This window comes from Leptinotarsa decemlineata, unplaced genomic scaffold, assembly GCF_025532065.1.
Source record: "Leptinotarsa decemlineata unplaced genomic scaffold, Ldec_3_MD MMD2_tig00000505_RagTag_RagTag, whole genome shotgun sequence".
Lineage (NCBI taxonomy): Eukaryota > Metazoa > Arthropoda > Insecta > Coleoptera > Chrysomelidae > Leptinotarsa > Leptinotarsa decemlineata.
The window spans coordinates 974,748-1,001,753 of NW_027412549.1; the positions used below are offsets into that span (position 1 = coordinate 974,748).

Sequence of the window (27,006 nt, forward strand, 5' to 3'; positions counted from 1 at the left end):
AAAGTGCATGAAAAAATGATAGTCGGTTGGCGAGAGGTATCGGGAGTATAGTGGGTGAGGCAAAACTTATTCGACGCTCAATTCGTTTAATTTTCGAACGGTAATTTGTGAAACGTGTGGATGGGCGTTGTCGTGAAGCAGAATTGGATCTCTTCTGTTGACCAGTGCCTGCTGCGAAACGCAATTTTCGGTACCTTTCGTCACAATAGGTGAGGATGGTTTGCAGAAAGTTATAATGAATCACACCACCTGCTGACCACCTGCATTTGGGAAGTGCTTGGGTGGCTCATCAGAGTTCAACCACTGTTCTGAACGTCTCCTGATGATGTAAAGGATCCACTTTTCATCACACGTGACGATCCAATTCAAAAAAGGATCGTTTTGGTTGTGCAAAAGCAGAGAACTGATTTCGAAACGTGAGAGATTCTGTTGATCGTTCAAATCGTGTAGCATCCACTTTTGGAGGTTTTTGACCTTTTCAATATGTTTTAAGCCATAAAAAGCAGCATGGGAGCTAACGCCCAGTTCTTCCGTCATCCCACACACTGTTTGTGATGGGTCCTCAAGTCTGGTACTGTATTACTTACTGTAGGTCGACCACTTCAAGCCTCATCTTCAAGGCTAAAATTTCCGGAACAGAATTTCGCAAACCAACGTCGAACAGTGCGTTCATTGAAATTATCATTGCCAAATGCCTGGTTAATTTTTCGGACTATTTCGGCAGCGCTTTGGTTCAATGGTTCAATTTGAATTCGTAGAGAAAAAACGGAGCTACAAAAAGACATGCCATTAAAACGGGTAAAACCTAATAGATAAGCAGAACATTCCTAGTTAAATTTTTTTTCTCAGTATGGGTAGGCATATTCAAAAGCCTTAGGTACTTTTTGACTACAAACATACAGAAGAGAAGGCCTGTTCTTCTTCGTTATCCTAATCGGTTCAAATTTTCAGGGAATAGTTGGCCACTGCATACTGATTAGGGTCTCACATTCAGGATGATTCGAAACTAAATGAACCCTCAATCAAAATGAAAACGGGATATTTTTAGGAGAGATTAGTTTTTGGGAAAAAATATTTTTGGTTTTCTACTTCTCTACCAAAGATAGGAAGACATCAATTAAGTTGTAAATAAAGTATTTACAATAATATGTAACTCATGCACAAAAGTTTCTTTCAGATAAACTGGAAGAAAAAGTCAATTCTGAACAACTAATTCCAAACATATGAACATTGAATTATTGAAAATCACTTTCTCCCATTTACAAAAGATCTATATAGCGTAATATATTGAAGAGCATTGGTATAAAATTTCACTTACATGACAATCTGTCACCCTTAAGGTGTAGGTACTATTTTTATAATAATACTAGCTTTTACACGCGGCTTTGTTCGCATTTATGCCATTAAATAAGTGTCAATAGAGATAAATCAATATGAGAACTATATTTTAATGCTTGGCTGGGATTATCAATTTTTTAAAATTATTACATACGATGAAGTTTCGAAAATTTAAAATATGCTTTATTGAGTTGCAACAACAAATATTAAAATATATTCCACTGTAAGAAAAATAAATAATTTTCAATTTTTTTATCTTACATAAAAAATATTTTCTTTATAAAAAGTATCCTATGTTACTTCAATAACATGATTACAAAATTTAATGATGATTGATTGAGTAGTTTTCGCGTGAAACCGTAACAAACAAACTTACATTCGCATTCATAATATTAGTAGGGAAGTAGGGATAGGGATAATATGAGATATATTCAATTCGATACAATTCAATTCAATTCAATTCAATTCAATTCAATTCAATTCAATTCAATTCAATTCAATTCATTCAATTCAATTCAATTCAATTCAATTCAATTCAATTCAATTCAATTCAATTCAATTCAATTCAATTCAATTCAATTCAATTCAATTCAATTCAATTCAATTCAATTCAATTCAATTCAATTCAATTCAATTCAATTCAATTCAATTCAATTCAATTCAATTCAATTCAATTCAATTCAATTCAATATAATTCAATTCAATTCAATTCAATTCAATTCAATTCAATTCAATTCAATTCAATTTTAATTTCCTTAAAATTAGAGTACAGATTATCAAATCTTTACATATTGCTCTCGACCCCATTGGCCTAGGCAAGATTGCCTGTCTGCCATGTGCTCGATCAGAGAAATTAAGAGTTAAATGTACATTATTTGACATGGTGAATAAGCAAAATAAACTAGATTTCTGATATTGAATATTTTACTTCCGGATGTGATCAACATAGGGGAGAGGATGCCAAGACGATGGCATTTTTTTATGTTGATTTTGTATTCAGTATATCATAAAATTTCTCAGAATAATTCATAACATATTTTTTTGTTTCAATATTGTATTTCTTCATTTTTGGAATCTGTTTTAGGTCAATCGGTAAGGCGTTGAAAAATTTGGGACCGAAAAAAAATAGAATGTCCTTTGTGTTAAAGTTTTTTAAAGGGTTAGATATCAACATTCATGTTTGTGGTATCTGTTTATCCTAGTACTTTTCTGGTTGAATTTTTCTTGATTCATAAACATTTTCTTCAAACATTGGTGAGTGTATAATAGTTTAACATTTAATATATTTGCTTGCTGATATTACTTATCGGTGGAAAAATGTTCATTTTTTTCCAGGATGATTTTTAATAGTGTGTTTTGTGTTATTTGTATAACGTCCAGTGTGTTGTTGAAGCCTCCACCCTATATTGTGATGCAGTAAGACAGAATTGATTCGGCTGGGGGCTAGGGAGTTGTAGAGTATCATGAGGTTTTTTCTGGAGAGGATGTCTCTTAGAGAATAAAGACTGTGTATAAGTGTTCTAAGGCGTTTGTTTACATGCATGATATGATCAGACCATCGTATGTGTTGGTTTAGGGTTACCCCTAAATATTTAATCGATGACACTTTTTTAATAGTAGAACATCCACATACGTTTTTGTTACAGTTTATAGTGTATAGTTTCAGAGACAGATTATGTTGTTGACTAATGACCTTTGGTGGAAAGGCAACAAATTTAGTCTTATCAATATTTAGAGTAAGCTTATTTAAATTCAACAATGCATATATATTCTGTAAATTTGTTTCGGTGGTGTGTTTAACATCCTCTATATTCTTTCCCACGCAAATCAAAGCCGTGTGGTCAGCATAACAAATAAGGTGTTCTAGACCATCTATTGTTGGTATACTGTTCATGTATACAAGAAACAGTATTGGGCCCAACACTGTTTCTTGAGGCACCCCGATGTACACTATTGACTGCGTACTTACCTCATTCCCAATGTTTACTCTCTGGACTCTATTTGTTAAGTAATTGGACATAAACATTTGTGGGAGACCACGAATACCGTAGTGACTCAATTTGTTTAGTAGAATTTCGTGTGATACTGTGTCAAAGGCCTAAGCGAGATCTAGAAAACCTGCTATGCATTTCGATGATTTGTCCAAGGCCTCTACTGTTTCCTCTAGAAAATCAACTACTGCGTTTTCAGTGTTTGAATTTTGGATAAAGCCATACTGTCTGTCAGTAATGACGTTATGTCTGCGAAAAAATTCCGTCAATCTTTTTATAACCACTTGTTCAATGATGAATGATGAGTGATTCTTTCCATTGTTTTGGAATGTTTCCACTTGAAAGGCATACATTGATTATATGGATTAATGGGTGTATTATGTATTCATGTATAGTTTTTACACTTTTCACAGAGAATTTATCTGGGCCCGAGGAACATTTATATTTTAGGTTTGGAAGATGAATAATAATTTCGTTTTCCGTTGAAGGTTCAAGAAAATGGTTGAGTCTATTTTGTCACCTTCAGGAAAGTTTTGTTTCATATTAATATTTTATATTTTTCAGACATATTTATACCCAAGTTTTTAAAGAATTCATTGAATATATTTGCTTTATCTTAATTATTTGGTAATATCTCACCTTTACTGGTTATTGAAGTGTTGTCTATTTATTTATTTGATTTTTATGCCGCGCTGTTATATATAATTGATAACCGACCAAATTTTTTATATTCGTTTCCTGATTCTGCTATTTTATTTTGATAGAATTCATTTTTTGTTGTTTTGATCAAAATATTAAGTTCATTTCTGTATTCTTTTTCAGTTTCATTTGAGAAATTTCTAATAAGTTTTCTTTTCAAGCGATCCGTGTTCAATAGATGTAATAAGACCAACAGTGATTCATGGTTTAATTTTTTTGTAGTATTTATTTTTGAAAGAAGCTATAATAATAATTTGTATGTATCTTGTTTTCCGCCAGTTTTGATTGTTTCCTTGAACCCATTCAAACTCTTTCAGTTAATACCCATTTCATGGTATGTCATAAAAAACTAGTCCGCCATCTTGGGTGGACCACCATATTTGATGTACAATGGTCGTCAATAAAATTTCATCTCAATCGGTTGAGGATTTGCAAGATTTGACCCGAACTGAGTTACAGGCCTAAATGTAAGTTGATCTGTTGCAATTTAAGTACCAACATATGCTTATATTGATTTACTGGAATTGGCCGCGGTGGTAGTGCGCCCGACTCACGATCGGAAGATCGTGGGTTCGATTCCCGCCTCGACCAGATATTATTCTCGAGAGAATTTATCTGGTTGAAGCTGGAATGATTCTGTAACCGTGTTAGGAATCACACGTTAAAAGGTAAGACCTCGTTAGTCCTTAGCTCGCACAAGTTCTCAACTTTTGAGAGTTGTCATTCGTATGGGAGCGACAGCTGATTAACGGAAAAACAGATTTTAAACAGATTTTTTTAAAAACTATTAAAACGATGTATTCACTGAAAATATACAAGTTTTAAAATAATAATTTTTTTTGCTTGTACTACTGTTGTTCGTATATTCCTAACAAAAGAAATAAACTCTCAAGTTATACTAAAAAGTAATAATATTATATTGATAATATAATTTTACTATGTACTGCACCCCTCTTTGCCCTACCAGGACAAAAACAAACTAAAAAAACTGGCTGCGTTAGACGTGCTTTTGACTATAATCATAAACTCGATTGTTTTCTTTGGAGAAAGTTATTAGAAATCAATTAAAAAGTATTGCTCTTCATCAACTTTTTCCATTAATTTTTGTAATTAGCGGGGAATCAGTGTCTTATGAAAGATAGACACATTCACGAACTCCAATTATTGAAACGGCTATAATTAAGTTTCCATTATAAACTAATAAATTTTCTGTTAAAAGTATGCATGTCAAAGCGAACGAAGTTACTGAAATGAATGTAGCATCTTTTATAGTCCAAGCAACAACGCGAAAAGTTTTTTCACTCGGATCTCGGACTGTGACCCGTGTAAAAATGTTATACTGAGTCGAAATATTTATATTGCAACTAATGACTGGGAAACGTGACATACTCCTTCACCATTATGAATAACTTTTTCAATTATTTTATTATTTCTTTTCTTCGTCCTCAATACCATTAAAAATTGGATTTTCTTTTTACACTCAATTATGCAGAAAGTAAATATGTGCCCGATATCTTTTTGCTTTTTTTAGAAAATGCTTTATCACTAACTGTACCATCAAGCCATTTATCAGTGAGAGAGAGCTAGCCACTTGATGTAACAGTATTGTTACGTTTTCCCCGTGAGTTGACCAATAATTAACTACACTGAATAATCTGAATTGACGAGGTTATATTTTAAGGAGTGATTAATTTTTGGGAAAGTAGGAAGATTAGTAGAAAGCCAAAAACTTTATTTCCCAAAAACTGAATAATCAAACTTAACTTTATTTCACTTTGAATACAACAAACACTTCAAGTAAACTTCAACTATTATTTGAATGTCTATCGCCTTACTAGATCATTTCGCGTACCGCACTGTAACGTCCACTTGACTGTGTCGAAATCCTCGTGGCTGGCCTTCAAATATCGTAATCGAATGCCGTATAAATTTCGCCGAAGTTCCGTTAAAATCGGCAGCATTATTTTTGCTGCTTCTAGAGTGACGGGGAATCATTGTACATTCGCGCGCTCCTAGCTACGTCACGTTTGGTTTATGGTTACCAGTGGCGGCCGGCGTTATTTTCTTTCGGGCATGATTTACAACAGTATTGATAATAATAGAGACCACCCACGTCAAAGCCGCAATGACCCCTTTTTTCTAAAAGGATAAATCTTTTTTAAAAATATCTCTGCTTATCAAGGCATCCAACTTTTGCATTCCTTGAGTCAATCGGGCTGAAGTTAAAGACCGAGGGGACGGTATCTTCAACATACATGTCATCTATGATGAAATATGTCTGATTGAAGAAGTTCTTGGTAGAATAATGCCTTTCTTACTTTCGTACCTCGATATTGTACAGAAATGGTCTTGAAACGACAGAAATATCAGCCAAACAAATTCAGAAAGCTATCATTCTCAATTTTCTACTTCCACGGTTCTTCTGAACAGTGAGCACTTATTTTGTATCGTGTTGAGACAGAACAACGGTTAATCATCCATCCGAATATAACGGATTTTGGGAGAATGGTCCTGGTAGCAAAGCCTATGAAATAAATGATATTTACCATAGTAGGGGGTACCCAGAGGCACGGATTGTAGAAACGGACCCTACCATTAATATTGTAGCATATCTCAGTCAATCGTTGATATGAAATGAACAATGCTTGTCATCACCACAAATCCTTATCTGGAAAAGTAAGTATAAAAAATATATAATTATCATTTCCTTCATAGCGATGAAATGATGAAAAAAATTGAGGCTACGCCGCGAAAGTAGAATTTTATAGCGATGGTTTCTTTTCAACCGATAAAATGAAAAAAATTGAAGGCTAGGTCGCCAAAACAGAGTTTTATAGCGATAAAATGCTTCTTCCCAATAGCGACAAAACTGACGGCCATGAAATTGACATCTGGATGTCATTATTGTTGAAAAATACGTGAGTATCAGGGCAATTTCATAATTTCAATCACTGACACTGTGCTAATCATATTGAACCAATGAAACCAAATATTCAAATATGCTTCTATAAGTGAATATTATAGTTATAACGGTGACTAGAGCCTAAATCAAACAAAACATCGAACAGATATAAACAGATACAAAAAACCGAAATAGAAAACGAATTGCCACACTTCACTGATTCACATAACCCCACGAAAATATGACAACAATACTTCAATTCAAACTCCACCTTGAATACCAACAATTTATGCATCATTCTGAACAGAAGGAGTTTCATTGAAATCGAAAAGAATACGCGACGTACAGTTAATGCGTCTAGCCGCGTCAAGTATGTCGGGTGACTCGGGTACCGGTGCTGTGGTCTCATGTCAAGGCACGATAGATTTTGATAATGAAATCCTACAAGTTCAGTCATTTAAGTAATTTGTTCATATATCAGTTCAATAATTGTACTTTCAAACAATTTTTGCTGTTGACATTTCTTCTTATTCACTAAAATGTATTCAGTTTGAGACCTGATATTTTGTTGTTGTATCGATGCATCCAGCTGAAAATATTTCAGGAAATAATCTTTGCGAATACCACTCAACCTAAAAATTTCCTTTTTTTTTAAATAAAACCACTCGTCCTACGAGCTCGTTGTTTTATTATGCTTGTTGCTCTCATGGTATTGCTCAATTTATCAATAAAACTTTGAAGTCTTGTAGTATCAATTTGATAAATGAAACGGTTCGAGATTGTATACCAATGATGTTTTGTTAATTCCGTTGAAAATAGAAAAGTGTTTCAAGGATTCCGTTATAAATCCAACACAAATGAATAATGAATTACTAATGTTTATTTATTTCCTCCGATGGTAAAGCTATTTGGACCGTTAAGGATTTGGTTTGCATACCAAATGACTATTTCTGTTTACTGAGCTCATAATTATTGTAAGACCGCTATTCTTCTTTAAGATGATTCGTAGATGGTAAGAACGATTTTGAACAAATACGTTTCTCATCATAAATATTATCAATATCTGTTTGAAGGTGACTTCATTATCAATATCATCAATTATGTAACATTTTTTTGTTTGGTAAAGCAGCAACTCATTCCTTCGAACCAATCATAATCCACCATACTATAACTCCAAAATAGTAGGCACTGAATTCTCAGAAATGACTGATGTTTTTGCCTAAATCTGTCTCTTACAGTGGCATACCAAAATTATACTAGGTTAGGTTAGGTTAGGTCCAAAGTGAGTGGGTCTATTCAACCCTCCACAGCAACCCGCAAGGGTTTATTGTGGCTCACACCTATTCACACTCGACCAAATAAACCCCCCTTCTCAACGAAGCCGAGTAGTTTGTATGGTGAGTAGTCTTTCAGGTCAGATGGTAAGAGTACGGCTCTGCCGAAATCTAAAAACTTGATTCAGTCCCCAGCGGGGCAGGCACAAAGTATGTGCTCTACTGTTTCATCATTTTCTAAACAGAGACGACTCACACTTTCTTCCGACAGTCCAAGTCTCTGCATATGATGATTCAAATGACAGTGACCTGGAGGAAGGCCTGTTAGACATCGTAGTTCATTCCTACTATAGTCCAACAACTGTTTGGTATCAAGCTTCGAAGAGTGAATATATGCCTTAGACTGAGCCAATCCTGGAAGATCCTGCCAGAAGTCCTTAAACTTCTTGCCATTCAGGTGTTTAATTTTTGTTTGGCGTAGCCTAAAGCGATGCCAATGACAGGTTCTGGTCCGACGAAGCTGCTTGCAACACCATACTTTGCGAGGGACTCAGCAGCCTTATTGACTTACAAGCCAATATGGCCAGGAATCCAGACCAGAGACAATCTGTTAAGTCTTTCTATCAAGGAGAGTCGTTTTTGGCACTTTGCTACCAATTTAGACGTTGCTCGGTAGGAGCCAAGAGCTTCCAACGCCGCTTGACTGCCCGAGAATATTTTTAATGACTTGTGTATGAGGTTGAATTCTTCCAATCTCTCCGCACACAATTCAATAGCGTAAATTTCCGCTTGAAATACAGTCGCATAGGTTCCTAGGCAGATTGATATCTCTGTCCTGGGTTTGCGACTGAAAACACCTGTACCAGAACCGGAACGTATGCCTGATCCATCTGCGAACCAACAACTATCTGCTCTTGATATTTCTTTCTCCCGGAGGATCCGGTCTACTCTACTACTGCTACTACTACTACTCTACTCGGGAACAGTATCTCGTACTGGCAGTTCGTAGTTGACAGTTGGACATATATGCAGTCCATCTTTCCTATCTCTCCAGAAAAATATGAAGAGGAGGTAGCTCTAGAAGGATCTCCATGACCGCTGACGGTATGATACTGATGACACCACTGATGGCCAGACAAGCCTGTCTCTGTAAGCTAGAGATCTTCACCTGAGCCGTTTTCTGTAAATTCAGCCACCAGACAATTGCACTATAAGTGATCATTGGTCTGACAATCATCACATAAATCCAATGGATCCTTCGATATGTCCATTGGGACAGTCTGGCTTTGTGTAAAACTTTTTCCAAGTGAGCGTCCCAGGTGAGTTTTTTATCAAGGACAATGCCAACATATTTCACCTCAGTTCCAAATAGAATGACCTCACCATTGAGAGAAAGTGGCGTTAGATCGTGCAATTTTCTCCTCCTGGTGAAGGAGATTATCACAGTTTTGCTGGGGTCGACAGACATCTGCTCCCTCAGCAGATGTGAACGTCCATCGTGCTTTGAAGGATATTACAAGCTATCCTTCCCGACGTGGACCTTGCCAAGATGACAAGATCATCTGCATATGCTTGCAGATCTACTTTTCTTTTGTCGAGGGCATCAAGCAGACTATCCACAGGAGCGACCACAGAAGGGGAGATAGTACCCTGTCTGGAGGGTAGCCTCTGATGACCCTGAATCTTATGGCCTCGCCTTGAAGAGTCGTAGTTGAAGTTCTGTTTACCAGAATGGCATAGATCCAGACAGTTTTGGTCGATTCTATACCTTTCCTAGCCAGAGACGATCCTATAGATTTAGGTAGTGCATTGTCAAATGCTCCTTTAATTTCGAGAAATACAGCAACTGCAAACTCCTTGTTGACAAGGGATTGGGAATTATACTAAACAGATGAGGAAAAATTATGATAAAATATACAAAAATGTTTTCGTTTTAATGCAATAATATTTTTGAGAATTTAGTGCCCACTCTTATGGAATCGTAGTATACCTTTGGGGCCAATTACAGATGAGCAAATTCATAATTTTACAGTTGTAATTTAATTATTTTCAATCGCAGGTGAGCCTTGAAAATTTCCTACTTCAGAATATGTTTCCAAACATCAAACTTAATAATTTCCAACGAGAAACAAGATAAAAATAGTTGTATGTCATACTAATTTGTATTCGCCACGGTGCGGTGGAGTACTTAGTAGGGCATGGAACTTGTAAACCAGAGTTGTATTTGTAATCGAATAAAATAACAATAATAAGAAATAATTTTGAGTGATTTTGTAGGTTGTTTCTTGTTATGAAAGTCAATGGTAATTGTTCACAAATTAATCTTATTTTGAAATATTTTTGATACAACTGTTAAAAAAAGTATAGTATTGTACTCACGAGTAATGACATCACTTGCTTGAATTATTTAATACGTTTGCCTGGTGGCAAACTTCATTCTCGTAAATAATGACCACATATTTTGCTCGTTGAATAATACCCTATTTTGTAAAACTGCCATTAAAAGTGACATTTTTAATGGTTGTCAAGAGTTTTAAAAGATGATGTTTACAAAGTAGTGTTAAAAATACTTTTAACGCTATTGTTAAAAGTATTTTTAACACTATTTTTTTCGACCAAATAGCAATAAATAAAACATAATTATTCAATTTCCAAGGAAGTTTTATTATGAACAATAGATATAGATACAATTAAATTCTGTAACGAATGTATTATATACATTAAACACCGGCAAAAACTTCAAATGTGACTTTAAATGAAACGCGTGAGCTGTAAACAATACTGATTGTTGGTACCAGGTGATTCATCGGCGTCACCTGACATGGCTACTTCACAGCAAATGCGATAACATGAAAATAGTTAACTGACAGGAAATGTCAAAATGTGTTTTTACATAAATATTTATTATGAAAACAGGACACTTATAAAAAAACTGTGTATGATATTTGTGTTAAAAGTTTTATTTTTTCGTTTTTTTTTTAGTTTTTCACTCACAAAATAAAACCTTACTTTTGACACTCAAATCATAAATAGCTATTTTCAAATTAGCATTGTGACCCAACCTTTTATTATATCTACATTCTGAATCTGAAAACCCGGACTATGTTAACTTTATTTGTGTTTGTCATTTAAAGTAAGGAAGACCGTGTCTTGGTACGAAACAGGCAAATTTATGAGACGAAGAGACCACGCGAATATTATAACGTGATTGTGGCATGATATATGTCATACCGAAGACTTTTAGAAAATCTTGATGCTTCGGATCGTTAGTAGTTAACCTACATTTGAACAAAGCCAACAGATGTTTTCACCGGTACATTGTCTAGTCTTGAGATGATATTTATTGGTTTTTGTTGTTCGATGAGGTAATTTTATTATTATTACTTGTTGCACATTTTGCGAAGACATGTATTGAACACAAGAGAGAAAATATATTTTATTGACTGGGTAGTAAAATACATATTTGAGTACCACGATTAAAATTGCCTGTTAGGGCCCCCACTTTTGTCAATTTTCGATTTTTTTGCAGTTAATTTGAATTTATTGATAAACCCCTCGAAACCCCTATTTCCTCTTGAAACCCCTATTTCCTCTTAGGGTGGTTTTGTGGAGTAAATAGAAAATTTGGAAAAAAAATCCAAAAGAACTTGATAGGTAGATAGAATTTGAACCTCTGGCGTAAAATGAATCTTTTGGATACATTTTTCCGACACCAAAACAAAAGTACTGTATCTTGACGAGCATTTCGCTGACCAACTTAGTCTCATCAGAAAATGACTAAAACGTGTGAGTCATATTCTGATGATGCGCTAATTTGGTTAGCGAAACGTGCGTGTGTTTCAGTGATTTTCTCAAAAAAAGTTCGCTGAGTAGAAAATGAAAAAAATCTGTCTTCATCAAAAAGGTCCAATCCGACCTCCCAACTCTCTACTCTTGACATTTCCCAAAAGTTTTTATGGGCTTGATAGAGAATGTAGAGTATTTTTCTCATATATTCTAGGTGGGAAATGAAGAACGAAATCACCTTAAAATCCTCCACTTTACTTTATAGTAATTTTCCGAAACAGGTATTCATTTTTTCGAATTCAATTTCTCATTCAGCCCAATAATAATGACAAATATTTTTTAAAACAAGCTTACACTAACATGTTCTGTAAAGAAGAAAAAGTTTTAAATTATTTCAACTGCCACCAATTCATTAAGGTATACATTTCACATAATATAAAAGTTTTGTTACACTTGCATATTTTATAAAAAAAACATATTTTTTTCTTATAATTACTAATGTCAAGATCAAGTTACAAATTTTATTCTTATTTACATGCACATGTGAATCTGACGACAAGCTTTTATATCATATAAATTGTGTAATGTTATGTAATGTAAAACTTATTTTCTTATGTATTCAAGAGAAATCGTACATATATTACTTATACTTCAATTGATTATTTATTTAAATAATATATGTTTCTTAAGAAATCGTTTTATGAAAGAGAACCAGTTAAGTCATTTTGATTGATTTCAAGCAGTTTTCTTTTTGTTAACCCTATTTTTCAGGAGGGTTTAATAATATGTTATTTAGATGCATTCTCTGTCGGAAGTGAGAACTAAATTTAGTGAAAACCATCAAAATTTCGATCTGAATACTTCAGTGTTTATTTTTATTTCAAGTAAGCAAGATATATAACTCTGCTCCTGTGGACAAAAAAAATAGCAGTACCAAGTTTCAAAATGAAGTTCAAGGAAAGGTAGTGACGATTCTCACATTCATAGTTTGGGTAGGTAATGTATTATTGTATGAATAAGTACTAAGAAATACATCACGCAGTAGGGTATTTTTTGGTGTTGACTGGAGAAACAATTCAGCGGAAAATGGTAGGTACCTACTTCCATAGATTGAAATTTGCTCCTTGCTGCTTTTAAAAAAATTTCATTTTATTATAATGATTGGGTCTTTTGAAGAAATAAAAACTATTATCAATGTTATTATTATTTTCCCAGAGGATACATTAGTCGAGTCCTGTATTATTATTATTATCATCAATATTATCCCCAAAGCCCTGGTATATTCGGGAGGGCTCGCCAGCCTTATCAACCAATGATACCGTGGAATGGGTTATCATAAGTTCCGGTTAAGATTTCTGCCAAAGTTCGGCAAGCCGACATGATTTTGAGATTCAGAGTAGGGAGGGCATCATTCCACTAACGACTCCAATATCCAAAACAATCATATAATTATTTCGATACCGTGGTCTGGATAGAGTATGTGGAGTTCGAAGAAAAAAATTCCGATATTTTATTCGTTTTTCCTGCTCTTTTTGGGCGATATTCGTAATACCGTAAAAGTGCCGTGGTAGTGAAGCACTCTTAGGACCGCATTATAACGATGGATATAGGCTGATACCGTATATGCTGGACATGGACATGCTGACAGCAAGTGCATTAGGATATCAGGTAGCTCCCGGCAGGTCCTGCATCTTGTGTCGGAACAACTATACACATCAGGAGACTACGGTAACTGAGGCGTTGAAGACACCACCTGGCATGCCATGAAGAGCCCTCAATTTCCGACTTCAGCCTATTCGACAAGAGAAAAGCAATGATCATGTGCTTTAATGAGATGAAGTCTTCAATGTTGTTAGAGAATTTGTTAGAACAGCGCTACGAGAGCTGTTCTAAAGAGAAATGTTAAAATTTCTGTTGTCTCATGGTCATGGACCATGGTTGCATCTCCTATGATGATGTATCGAGGCTTTACGCAGATGATTCAGCTACTCCAAACGGGTAGAGTAAGATATTCACAGCAACGAGTTTGTTCTTTAGCGACAGTTCCGATGACCAGATCTGTTGGAGTTTGTGCTGATTTTTGCCGCGGAGAGTTTTTCACTGCTGCTACCTCTTGTGAGTGGCGTTGTTCCACCCCGAGACGTCTCTCCGGCATCCAGATGGTACGGGATGCTTCCATTTTTGCACATTTGTATGTCTCGAATACCATACTCTTCCACCATCCTCAAGGACTAATGGAAATCCTTTTCCCTAAAGGCATAAAGTTTAAAGTTATCCATATAGAACAAATGGGAGATATTTTGTCTCAGGTTTCCGGGGTTGCCAGAGAATACTTTCGATAATTTCTGAGTACATCGGATAATGGCAATTGCGAGATGAAGAAAAAAAGGGGACTAAGGGAATCGCCCTGAAATACACCCCTTCTGAAAGTGACCCACCCTGTTTGTACTCTAGTTTGACTAGATATTCTGGTGAAGCGGGTCCGCCAGAGTGCTAATAGTTGTTCAATGCATCTCACTATTTTGTCGGGTACAGCAAGGCATCTGAGCAAATGCAAGATCAGTTGTATCAAATGCCTTGCGTTAATCGATCCAGGCCATAAAGAGGTTATTTTATATTGTATTGAGTCCTGCCTAACACATCTATCAATGGGCAGGTCCTCTTTACATTCAGCGACTCCTCTCTTCGACCCTTTCTGCTCATATATCCGTTCGAATACTGGGTCAACTGCGGTAAGCATTCGTGTGCTCGTAAACAACTTATAACACAAATTAAAGCATGTTATCGGTATGTATTTCTTAGCTATCGACACATCTCTGACAACATTCAAATTTTACCATTCGAATAATTGTAATCACTAGAAAATTATCACATTCAGTTCAGAAAGAAAAGTGATTCAACGGATCTATTCGGTAAAATTTCCTGGTCAGTTTCGAACAGTTACAAATAGCAACATAATAATGTAGATTCCGTTTGAAATAAAACTGATTCCAGATATTATGTTAACGTGAATATGTAGACATTGGGAATAAAATACTTGGCCGAATTTATATAATAATGATTTATGTTTGATAGTAGTAGCCCTGTCTAGTATTGGGCCATGAGTGCGTAACTTTTGTGATATATTATCAATTAGTTTCAATGTAAACCCTACTATTGATATTTCAGTGAATAGTATCAGAAAATGGACCCGCCAGCGCCACAAGTAGACATTAGACTGGAGTTCTTGGGCAATTTTGTTCAGAAAACATTGAAACTGAAACCTGAAAAATGGACACGAATGATGTCAATTGAGGAAAACAAATCCGTTATAAAGAAATTCTTGGAACGACCTTTTCCTATTCTTCTTGTGATTGTGCTTACTCAAACCGCCCAGTTAGTAGCCTCGAATGGTTTTCCTTTAGCACAACTGAAGAGTAAAGGTGAATTACTTTTTTCTGATTTTATTCAAATTTCTACATCGAATGCACGATTATAATTCACTACTCAATAACAGAAAAGTCCCTTTTTGCGCTGTTATTTTTTTCAGCTTTTGAGTTTCATCTGAATGAAATATTTGTAGAAAATCAACAAATTGTAACATGTTTTTAGTCAATTATACCTTTTCTATATTTTAATTTCAATGCTGAAAGCAAAATTGAAGTTTTTTCTGGTTTATCTAAGCGAAAACTGAGCCTTCAAAATTTTTATCACTTTCCAGGAGTATACTTCATAAAGAAATCCCAAATACCTGTGTCCAAAACGGTACCTTCAGAATCCATTATATCTGGGGATCTTTCTTCGAAAATTATCGATCAGTTGGCATCTTTGGTGGATGAGGTAAGTGTTATATATTATAATCATGTAAGGTAAGCTGAAAAGTACCAAACCTTCAGTATTTAGAAAACATTAGAATACGGGTTTGGAGAACTGTCGGTTTACTGTCAAATAGGAATGAAGTTGTAATGTCAGATAATTCTTTGTAATAAAGTTTGATCTAAAAGTATTTGGTCTGTATCCGAAAATACATAACAGTAAGTAAATACTCTTGTTGGAGTTTTTTATTTCATGTTTGTGTGAAATAAATGAAAATATGAGATATACAATACACCGATATGAATTAATATTCAACAAATGAACCTGAGTAAATCTTCATTTCTAATAATATTTTAGTATAACAGATCTTTCATAACCAATATCAGTCATTGAAAAATTATCTCGATATTCCAACTCGTGCCATATCCCTCCCTGACATGATATTTGGCGCGACAAATCACCACCGAATACTATTACCAAATTGATATTTCGTAGTAATATGGTACTTCAATTCATTTTTAAGCTTTGGTTTTATTGAGGCAATGCAAAATTTCGAGAGATAAGATCATTGGCGCCAAAGGCAAGAACATAATAATAATAATAATAAGTCCTTGGTGAAATGATGTCCTCTCTACTCTCGAATCTTAAAATCATACTGGCTTGCCGCACTGAGGCAGAAATTTTAGCCGCACAGATGCAGAAGGCTGTCATTCTTGGCTCACTGCGCTTGCTCAGGACAGATGATTCTCGGACCCAATGATCACTTACCCCACGGTGTGGGGAGTGGTCATTGGTTGATAATGCTGGCGCGCCTTCCCGACTGTATCGGGGCTTCGGTGGATAGGGCCTGACTAGCGCACACTACGGCGAAAAAAAAAATAATAATAATACCGAGATGAACTCGGTATAGTTTTCGACTCTGAACGAGGTGACCACAACTCTGTCATCGAGTTGGAAACCCGTTCAGCAAAAATCTCAGATAAAAGCTTACTTCTGCGGAGACACAAGGACAAGCCAATGCATGGGGTCTTCTTCAATAACATTGGAGACCGTGGCTTATCAAAGCGCCTGACGTTCGCTTTTCTCAGGTCTAGTGGGCTGAAGTCGGAAACTGAGGGGTTCATCATGGCTTGCCAGGATGGTGTCTTCAACACCTTAGTCTACCGCAGTCGCGTGATGGGTATAGAGGTTCCTGACACAAGGTGCAGGGCCTGCCGCGAAGTGTTCTTGCTATCAGCATGTCCAGCATATAATGCTGCCCTAAGAGTGCTATATTACCATCTACGACACTCTTATGGTATTGACGAGATACCGGTATTGCCCTACGTTCCGGGAAGAATCCGTTGTGGGGAACGAGAAGTGCCGAATTTATAGGAACTATTCGTTCCCCACCCTCAGGCTCATACAAGCTAATAAGCCTGATGTAGTCCCTTCTCGACCATCAGAGCAAAACGATATTTGTCGTGGAGTTTTCAGCTCCTGGCGAGACAAATATTGTCAGAAAAGAGGAGGAAAAACGGATAAAATATCGAGATTTTCTCTTCGAACTCCGCAGACTCTATCCAGATCACTCTGTTAAGATGGTTGTTCTGATTATTGGAGTCTTTGGTGGAATGATGTCCTCTCTACTCTCGAATCTTAAAATCATACAGGCTTGCCGCACTAAGGCAGAAATCTTAGCCGCACATATGCAGAAGGCTGTCATTCTTTGCTCACTGTGCTTGCTCAGGGCACATGATTCTCGGACCCAATGATCACGTACCCCACGGTGTGATGAGTGGTCATTGTATCGGGGCTTCGGGGGATAGGGCCTGACCAGCGCACACTACGGTGAAAATAATAATAATTGTATTTATCGTTTCCCAGCTGAAGTAACATAGTAACATACAAATATTTAGATGAATTACAGAGCTAGTTGCTGATATAACAAAAGGCTCAATAATTCAGTTAGCACAACTGCTACTGAGTTGTTCTATATTTTGTAACATGTATCGCTTTACTTTGAAATACAGTACCCAAATTGTCAAGTTATTCATACGGTTGAAAATCATATTTGATTAGTTTTCATTTGAACTATCATACGTGTACTCGTCTTGTGATGCTTGAAGTTTCTTAGGGAGTGAATAAGGAGACTACATTCTATGGGAAGTTCCCTATCATTAACCTTCGCTCAAATTGTATAATAAATATTCATTGGTCAAGATGATAGCTCCAAGACTTTTTTGAATCGTTCTGTCTCATTTTATCCCAACCTGGAGTTTCAACATCGAAGTCCATATCTCACTGATATAAACTTTGTATAATTTAGAGATTTCCTGAAAAACGTTTCCCAAAATTCCTGTTCGTATTCTCAAATCTCAAATTTATTTTTCGGGACATGCATTATTTTTTCTACACAATGTGTTAGAACGTAGTCTACACAAAAATATATTTTTCTACTGTATATAGTTTCAGTTAACCCCTGAAGATGATTGTATATACATACGGTCGAAATTTTGTTTTGTAATATGATTTAAAATATTCAAATTTCATTTAATGAACTCCTCAATGGATCAACTCTAATCGAGGCGATCTGTCATCATGACGTCACCATATAAACGTGATAAAATTCTTCAATGAACGAGAAGATCAAACTGTTTGATCTTCCTCCTGAAGATGATCAGTTGGTGGTCGAAATACGTGTCGAGGGGTTGAAATAACGGTTTGGTGTTGGAAAAAACTCCATTAATATTCATTACTACACCAAAGGTTCCAAACAATGTATCACAAGCACTCATGTGATGACTTTTAATTGAATATCAGTACATCACTAATCTAGCCTATATTTACCATTTCAGATTTTAGTCCCACTTCTTTCCAATCCGATGAACCACACTGAATGGCCAGCTGTTATAGCAAAAGACGTTCACAAACACGTCCACAGCCTTAAAAGCACGGTATATCAGGTAAAAGGCCAGGTAAATGGCCAAACCGTCCTTCCAATGCCAGTAGGCATAGATAAAGTTTTCGAGGTTGAGCGGTCACTCATAGAGAGTAATGGAGAAATTTGCGATTTGTATCTGAAGAGTGCAATCGAAGGAGTGATCATAAAGTGGTCAGCACAAATAAATGACGTTCTTTTGAACGATTCGTCAGAGAAATTGGCATCTAACGTCAATCCAGTTCCAGCTGTTGGTAAGTTCTTCAAATTCATTCATTAAAAACAATTTGAAATGGAATATTATCCTGAGCTGCTATGGATCCAGTTGAATTTGAAATCTCATCTACAAGACTTGTAATTTTGCATCCTGTAACGACCAGTATGAACCAAGTTCATTTCTACACATTCAGCTGCATAAAAGTCTCACACATAATTCATTGAATGGAGAATATCAGGATTTTGGGTATCACTATTTTATTTCAAACCAAACATAATCCAGAATTAAAAAAATTCAACACTCATTTGATCGGTTGTGATTCTAATGAATGATCTCGCATAAGATTGAGATGGGAAATACTATCATCTCACAATGTTTCATTGTGGTATAATAGATAAGCTTGAGCCAGTAAACCTTGATAATTCACTTCAAATATTCCTCGAATTCAAAAAAAAGATTGTAAAATTCGTATCGCAGTCCATACGGCATGTCACGCTAATTTGATGATTCACCCTGTTAGCACACTCCTCTGAATAGTCTTTCACAAAATTTTATGGGGTACTCATCGTAGATTGGAAAATACGAATTTTTTATTTTTCGAAAAATATAAATTCGTATCGCAGTCCGTACGGCATGTCACGCTAATTTGATGATTTACCCTGTTAGCACACCCCTCTAAATAGTATTTCACAAAATTTCATGGAGTACTCATCGAAGATTGGAAAATACAATTTTTTTTATTTTTCGAAAAATAAAAATTCGTATCGCAGTCCGTACGGCATGTCACGTTAATTCGATGATTCACCCTGTTAGCACACCCCTCGAAATAGAATTTCACAAAATTTCATGAGGGTACTCATCGTAGATTGGAAAATACAATTTTTTTTATTTTTCGAAAAATAAAAATTCGTATCGCAGTCCGTAAGGCATGTCACACTAATTTGATGATTCACCCTGTTAGCACACTCCTCTGAATAGTCTTTCACAAAATTTCATGGGGGTACTCATCGTAGATTGGAAAATACGAATTTTTTATTTTTTGAAAAATAAAAATTCGTATCGCAGTCCGTACGGCATGTCACGCTAATTCGATGATTCACCCTGTTAGCACACCCCTCTGAATAGTGTTCCACAAAATTTCATGGGGGTACTCATCGTAGATTGGAAAATACGAATTTTTTATTTTTCGAAAAATAAAAATTCGTATCGCAGTCCGTACGGCATGTCACGCTAATTTTATGATTCACCCTGTTAGCACACTCCTCTGAAAAGTCTTTCACAAAATTTCATGGGGGTACTCATAGTAGATTGGAAAATAGGAACACATGAGTACCCCCATGAAAAGGTATACCCCGTAGAAAGGTATTCCACAAAATTTCACGAAGTTCTCGTCGTGATTTGGAAAATAAGAAGTTTTTTCAGAGAATATGAAGTATTCATCTTCAAAAAAAAATTAATGCGTGTCAAAATCGATACTGTTAATACGCTTCATATGCTTACTCAATACGTTTATGAAAAATTATCAGTGAAAAATTTTATTTCAAGTTCTTCTCTGTGTGTATACGTTTAGAAAATTTTTCTTGTTTTGTTCGGTCATTTGTATGATATCGCCCAATTAAATACCAGCCTTAAATTTATGAGAAACTTGGCAACACTGCTTACAATTTCTCCTCTATCCCAACATGGATAGTCGGCAAGTCAGAAACTGTGGATGGAAAAGCGTGGCTAACTTCACACTAATTTATTCTAATATGTGCTTTAGCAGTTTCGTCAACAATGTATTTATTATATTAGGTTTTATGTTCATTCTCTATCCTTGAAAGTTTTGCTTAAACCATGTTATTCTCAAATGGTTTACTTTTCAAATGCATCCAGTCTTGAATTACAGCTTTTTTGTGGCTGCTGTAAGGATTTTTTCAGCTTTTACGAAGTGGTATGGAGCGTTGTCTGAAACAATTACACACTTCTCTTCTAGTTTCGGAACTATGTTCCTGAACCAATTCTCAAAAGATATGCCATCCATTTCCTCATGATGGTCGCCCGTTTTCTTCGAATCGAAGGCCCATAAGGCGTCGGGGACAAAGCTGATTTCGCTTCCTATGTTACATACTATCAAGTTTTTTTTTTTTTCCGGAAAGTGATTTATTTTGTTTGAGTTGAAACAGGAAAAACGTTTCTTTTCATACGAATAACATCACATAAAAATAACAAGTTACCTTGTTCACAAACATACACGCTTTCTTGAGAGTATAATAATGTGAAAGAACCCTTCAGGTAAGTTCTTCAAATCAGTTGAGAGGCCACCTAAAAAGGCTTGTCTCAAAGAAGTTATTGATTCATCAACCCAAAGTGTGATCTGCATTTACACACGTTTCATCCAGGTAATAGACTTTTCTATTTTCTCTTCTGTAGGCTCTCCTCTCTTTTCAAATTTAAAATTAATTTTTTTCAATAATTTGTGGAATGTCGACCTCTTGGTAGATCAGGATCGTCGTTTACAACTTTTAGAACTGAATCTATTGTTGACATTTCGTTTCGAAAAAAAAAAGATGTATTTTCCTTCTAATATCGTGTTAATCATAATCGTCTACTTTATCAATAATTTTCTCTCGTGAGTGATGTGGTTTTGGAGCCAAAAAAGAATGCTTTTGTTTATATTCTCATAAAACTTGAAGGAGACATTCCAGCAATGTTTTCTACTTTTCTCACGATTCCACCAACGGACAATGAAGGATTTGCTTCAGTTTGATTTATGTAAATGTTCATAGTTACATTTTTGTCATTAATATTAAGGTGCAGTTTTTTTAGGTGGAGTGTAGGGGCACAAATTAGTAGTTTCTTAAGCCGTATCAGCACTTGAGATTTCAAAAATTTTAATTTCTAAAATAACGTAATATGTACATACCACAGGTGTTTAAACATAACTGACTACTAAGATACTGTAACGATGAATTTCGCCAGCCGATTGCAGTTGAATCTGATTGGCCATTGTAAGGAGGCTTGTTTAGGCAAATGTGCGTGGTGATCATGCTTTGATCAAGCATCTACCGTTGTTTGGGTTGCTTTGTTTGTTGGATAACGAGAGTTTAGACATCTACTTTCAATTTTTGATAACTCACAATCATTTCTTATTTTTTCCGAATTCATTTTACTCCAAAGGGTTAGTCTCATTAATACCGTATAGACAAGTGTCACTTTTAATGACTTGACTAACTCCATTCAAAACTGGTATATTGTTTGATAAACAATTGAAGAAGGTGATTCATTTGCATGATAAATGTTAGTCGAACCAAATTGCAACATTGCGATCATCCTAGATATGTATTGGGTAACGTACACGAGACTTTCGACTGAGTACACGTGATTCTGAACAAATATTATTTACGAATCACCTTCTCTCGGACTGTGGTTCGTAAAACTCAAAAATCCTGTTGGGTAATTACAAATGAAAAAGGTACTTCATCATAACACTCCTATACACTTTCATACTATGGGAAAAAGTTTTCATTGAAATAAATGGTTAACAAATTATCGTCATTAAATTTGATGTTTGAAACTTCTAGAGTTACAGTTCTGGAGCCAGCGGCTGAAAAACCTCCAGTACATCTATGAGCAACTGAAGGAACCTAAAGTGAAGAGTATGGCTGTCGTTTTAGAGAAAACAAATAGCGCGTACTACAGTTGCTTCAAAAATCTTTTTAAAAGCACTGTGGTGGCCCTATCCGAAGCTAAAGACGTCAATTTGTATTTGTCCCCACTGAAGAAGCACATTCAAGCCTTGGAAGAGACCGATTTCAGCGAATGCATTCCACTTTTGGCTCCCACGATGCATGTCATCTGTTTGATATGGGTGAACTGCAAATCGTACGATCAAGTCAAACTTATAATTCTGTTGAAACAGATCTGCAATCTGTTGATACAAGAGGTAAGAGATGAGGTTTCAGAAATTCGAACAAAAACTTTTCAAATTGGAATTCAAAATTAATTCATAGATTTAAAATTCAAAAGTGATGTGATATTAGCTTACAGTTCCAATAATAATTAGAATTCAATTGTAAACTTCAATATTCAGGAAATTCAAGATGTTATAAAATTAGTTTGAAAGTGGTTGACAATGTTTCGTGGTACATTTCATCAGTTTGGACTTCTATTGTCTAATATGATATAAATTGATTTGAAATGCCTGAAAGAACCTGTAAAAAATTAGAAAGATTAGCTGAAAAAACAATTATATTAAGCAAAAAAAAACTGAAACTACAATGAAATAAAATACAAGCAACAACCAAAAAATCAAAAAGTTGAACTATCAACACGAGATGAAAATTAAAAAATTATTAACAAGAAATGAAAATTAAAAATTAAAAGATAATGTCGTCGTGAAGTTACTTCACGACGTTTTGATTGATGGTATCCAGAATCGTCTTCGGGTGATAAGTGGACTTATTCCAACATTCATCTTGGTTTAAACTGGTTGGAGCCTGGATCCCTTAACCTTTCGACTGGTGACTGGACTTATTCCTTCGGGATCTGAGTATTTATAGGTCATTCGAGTGCTTTCACCTATCCCCTCTTCCCTCTCTCTCCTCTTCATCGGTTTTAGCGGGAGCTGACCGTTTGGAGGGAGTTGCTCATATTCCGCTTGATTAAAAGTTTCCATATGTTGCGTATCTCTACGCTAGCTTGGCTAAATGCGTTTTTGGACAACATATATGCGGCTTCTTTGAATTTTCTCCTAAACCTGTTTTCCTTCCTGTCGATGATTTCAGCTTGAGCCAACTTGATGTTATGTTAATGAGTCCAAACATGCTGTGCTATTCTTAATGCTCTGCTATTTTTAATTTTTTACAGATTCTTTCAGGGATTTATAATCAATTTATATCATATTAGACAATGGAAGTCCGTTATAAAATTAGGTCATTCAAAAACTTCATATTATTTAAACCGATGAAGCCGAGGAAAGCAAATGTTCTATGACAGGAAATATGCTTTTTGGAGATTATGACAATTTCTAAAAAACAGGATTGATGATTTTTTTTCACCTATTGTACTATGATAAAAATAGTTTCAATTTTCTTTTTAAGAAAATCGATGTTGATGTTGACATGAACATTGACTATAATATACTGAGCAAATTTTTTCTGGCTTTTTCTAGAAAGAATAATTATTCTTTATATGGTTGACTTAGATCCTTCTTCGGCCTAAACAAGATTTATAAATAGAATAATAATAGAAATATATCACGTGTTGCGTCGCTAGAAATAATTTGGAATTGAGATTTCATTTCAAAACCTTTTAATGGAACTAAGGTTGGAAATTCCACGGCTTGTGGGCCTGCAGTTTGGCCGTCACTTCAATAGCATAATAAAATTGTCCAGACAGATTGAAAAGGTCGACAGCCGCAGGCTCATACAGTGTTATCCCCAAAGTATGCACCATATGGGAAACTTATTTATTAAGGGTTTTTCGACAAAAAGTTATTCTTGATAAAAGTTTGTGCATCCCCTAAAACTGTACATGCACCAACAAAATACAGTAAATCACACGTAATATACAAGGAGCCTTCAAATATTTGATTTTGTGACAGGTGTAAAGTATTCTTACTTTGAAAAACCTCGGGAAATGTTATTTAGAAAAGGTGTTCTTCTAGTCAAGTCATGACCATCTAAGTGAAGTTTTATTTTTTTACTATTTTTTTTAAAATATGGACTACGAAAAAAATTTTTTACGAAAACGATAAATGGACAGCGTCCTGTATACGAAGGTTCATTTTAAAAGCCTGCAATATTACGAATAACACAACTATAGTGTTAACCACGGTCAATTTTTTTGAAGAGTAAAATAATTTTCAGTTTTTGGTGCAAAGTTATTTTTATTTTTTATTAACACCGAAAATCACCTAAAATTATACAGTATTGTAACAAAAACTTAATATTCAATAATATCAAATCACAAAACATAAAAATAAAATAGGTATTTTGGAACAAACTCAGTGATTTTCTGGAGATTATTTTGAAGAATTATTTTGGACAAGAAAATCTCCAGAAAATCAACGAGTTTGTTTCGAAATACCTATTTTATTTTGATGTTTTGTGATTTGATATTATTGAATATTAAGTTCTTGTTACAATTCAGTAGCACTTTGAGTAATTTTAGGTGTTAACAAAAAATAAAAATAACTTTGCACCAAAAACTTTAAAAATTATTTCACTCTTCAAAAAAATTGACCGTGGTTGACACCATAGTTGTGTAATTCGTAATATTACAGGCTTTCAAGATGAACCATCGTATACAGGATGCTGTCTATTTATCGTTTTAGCAATTTTTTTTCGTAGTCCCCATTTGAAAAAAAATGTGTAAAAAATAAAACTCCGCTTGGATGGCCGTGACTTCAAATCTAGATGTATTTTTCAATGCTGAACAACTTTCCTAGATAACATTTGACAAAATTTTTCAAAATAAGATTACTTTACTCTTGTCTCAAAATCAAATATTTGAAGGCTCCTCGTATATTACGTGTGTTTTACTGTATTTTGTTGGTGCATGTTCAGTTGTAAGGGATGTACAAACTTTTATCAAGAATAACATTTTGTTGAAAAACCCTCAACAAATAAGTTTTCCATATGGTGCATACTTTGGGGATGACTCTGTATAATTATAAAATTGTGAAAATTTCAATCTTTCCTACCCTGAGTGCTAGTAAATATTTGGCAAAATTTATTCTTATTATTCTTTATAATGCCTTCTTGTAATGCCTATTAAAATGACAAGGGAAACATTTTTATCATTGTGAAATTGCAATATTTTTCTTGAAAGTATACGGTCTGGGTCATCTAGCCGTATGTTATAAAACCTCGCTAATGCATTTTCTATACAAGTAGTGGGTTTTTATAAATGCTCATTTATAATTCATGAAAGGTGCAGGCCCAGTCAGATGCTTGGCTTTTCCTGCCACTCTTAATTCTGTACCGCCTTGACTTCCCCAGCTACTTTCCTGATTGATTAATTTTCCTCGCCAAAATCGTTCCACCCCAAAATTTTGACTTTTCCCACTCATCATACCTACGGTCCAACCATTGTAGCGAATACTCGCTTTCAAATAAACTCAGAGTATATTAATTGTTCGTATTTTCAATTTGGTATCAAGTCTTATTGATAGACTTGTACGTACCTGTCCTATGAAGTTACCCTACAATTCTTATGCACAATTGTCAGTTTTGGAATGTATAACATAATTATTATTATTCGTAATATCACAACTGGTGGTAAACTAATCGTGAGTCAAACATTGAGAGTGGCTAGTTTTGAAATGAAAGTCTGTATTTTTATGTGAAAATATTTAAAAACTTATCTATTTCAGGCTAAAAAATTTCTAGACCCAACTACATTATTCCACAGTGACATAGATGAGGCGATGCTGAGAGTGAATCACTGTTTACAAGCACTCAATCAGTTTTCTTTCGTTTTCAAAATGTACAAACAAAATTTACACAGATTTCGCAAGGACGCCGAGCCAGAACCCTGGAATTTCCATTCCAATATGGTTTTTCAGAGATTCGATGCGTTTGTGGAAAGACTTAAAACGATACGTTGGTTTTTCAATACCGTGCTAGAATTTAACAAGCTCGAAAAAGTTGAAATCGGAGGTATAAAAGGGAGAACTCTGAGTTCTCGCGTAACTGGTGTTTTTCATGAATTCCAGCAATGCTTTGCACTCTTTTCTGGAAAGTCCTATGATGTGCTTGATCCAGATGATCCTTCATTTGTGTCAGATTTTGAAAATTTCAAACAGAAGATAGTGGAGATGGACATGAAACTAGCAGCTATTTTGTGTCAGGCATTCGAAGACTGTTCTAACTTGGACAGTATATTCAAAGTAAGAATTTTCCTATTTGATTTAAATATGTTAATGGATGTCTTCCGATGTAGCTCATTAGTATTTCCGGATCTGTGCTAGACAGACCACTAATAAAGGATGAATTCACCAATAAGTACGAGAAGATTTTAGATATGTTAGAGATTGAGATCAAAATGACTGAGGTAGGTCAGTGGTAAATAGAAACAGGTACAATTTTTGAAATATTGAA

The 27,006-nt window shown here is 35.1% G+C and overlaps 2 protein-coding genes across 5 annotated transcripts in view; one reads left to right on the top strand and one right to left on the bottom strand.

Annotated features, from left to right (window-relative positions):
• The window catches only part of LOC111506437 (uncharacterized), an 84,430-nt gene that overhangs the window by 29,488 nt on the left and 27,936 nt on the right, over positions 1–27,006 (bottom strand). The window contains exon 1 of one of the 4 annotated variants that reach the window (XM_023161695.2): positions 10,584–10,694. The exons of the other annotated variants lie outside the window; for them this stretch is intronic. The gene's annotated coding sequence lies outside the window, so the exon portion shown is untranslated. Of the gene's footprint in view, positions 1–10,583; positions 10,695–27,006 lie in introns of those variants that run through there. 4 annotated transcript variants of the gene reach the window in all.
• The window catches only part of LOC111506640 (Dynein heavy chain at 93AB), a 79,996-nt gene continuing 68,156 nt past the window's right edge, over positions 15,167–27,006 (top strand). The window contains 6 exon segments of the mRNA XM_074173750.1: positions 15,167–15,412; positions 15,691–15,809; positions 18,623–18,959; positions 22,486–22,847; positions 26,280–26,795; positions 26,849–26,959. Of these exon segments, the coding sequence (XP_074029851.1) occupies positions 15,175–15,412; positions 15,691–15,809; positions 18,623–18,959; positions 22,486–22,847; positions 26,280–26,795; positions 26,849–26,959 (1,683 nt within the window). The 5' untranslated portion in view covers positions 15,167–15,174.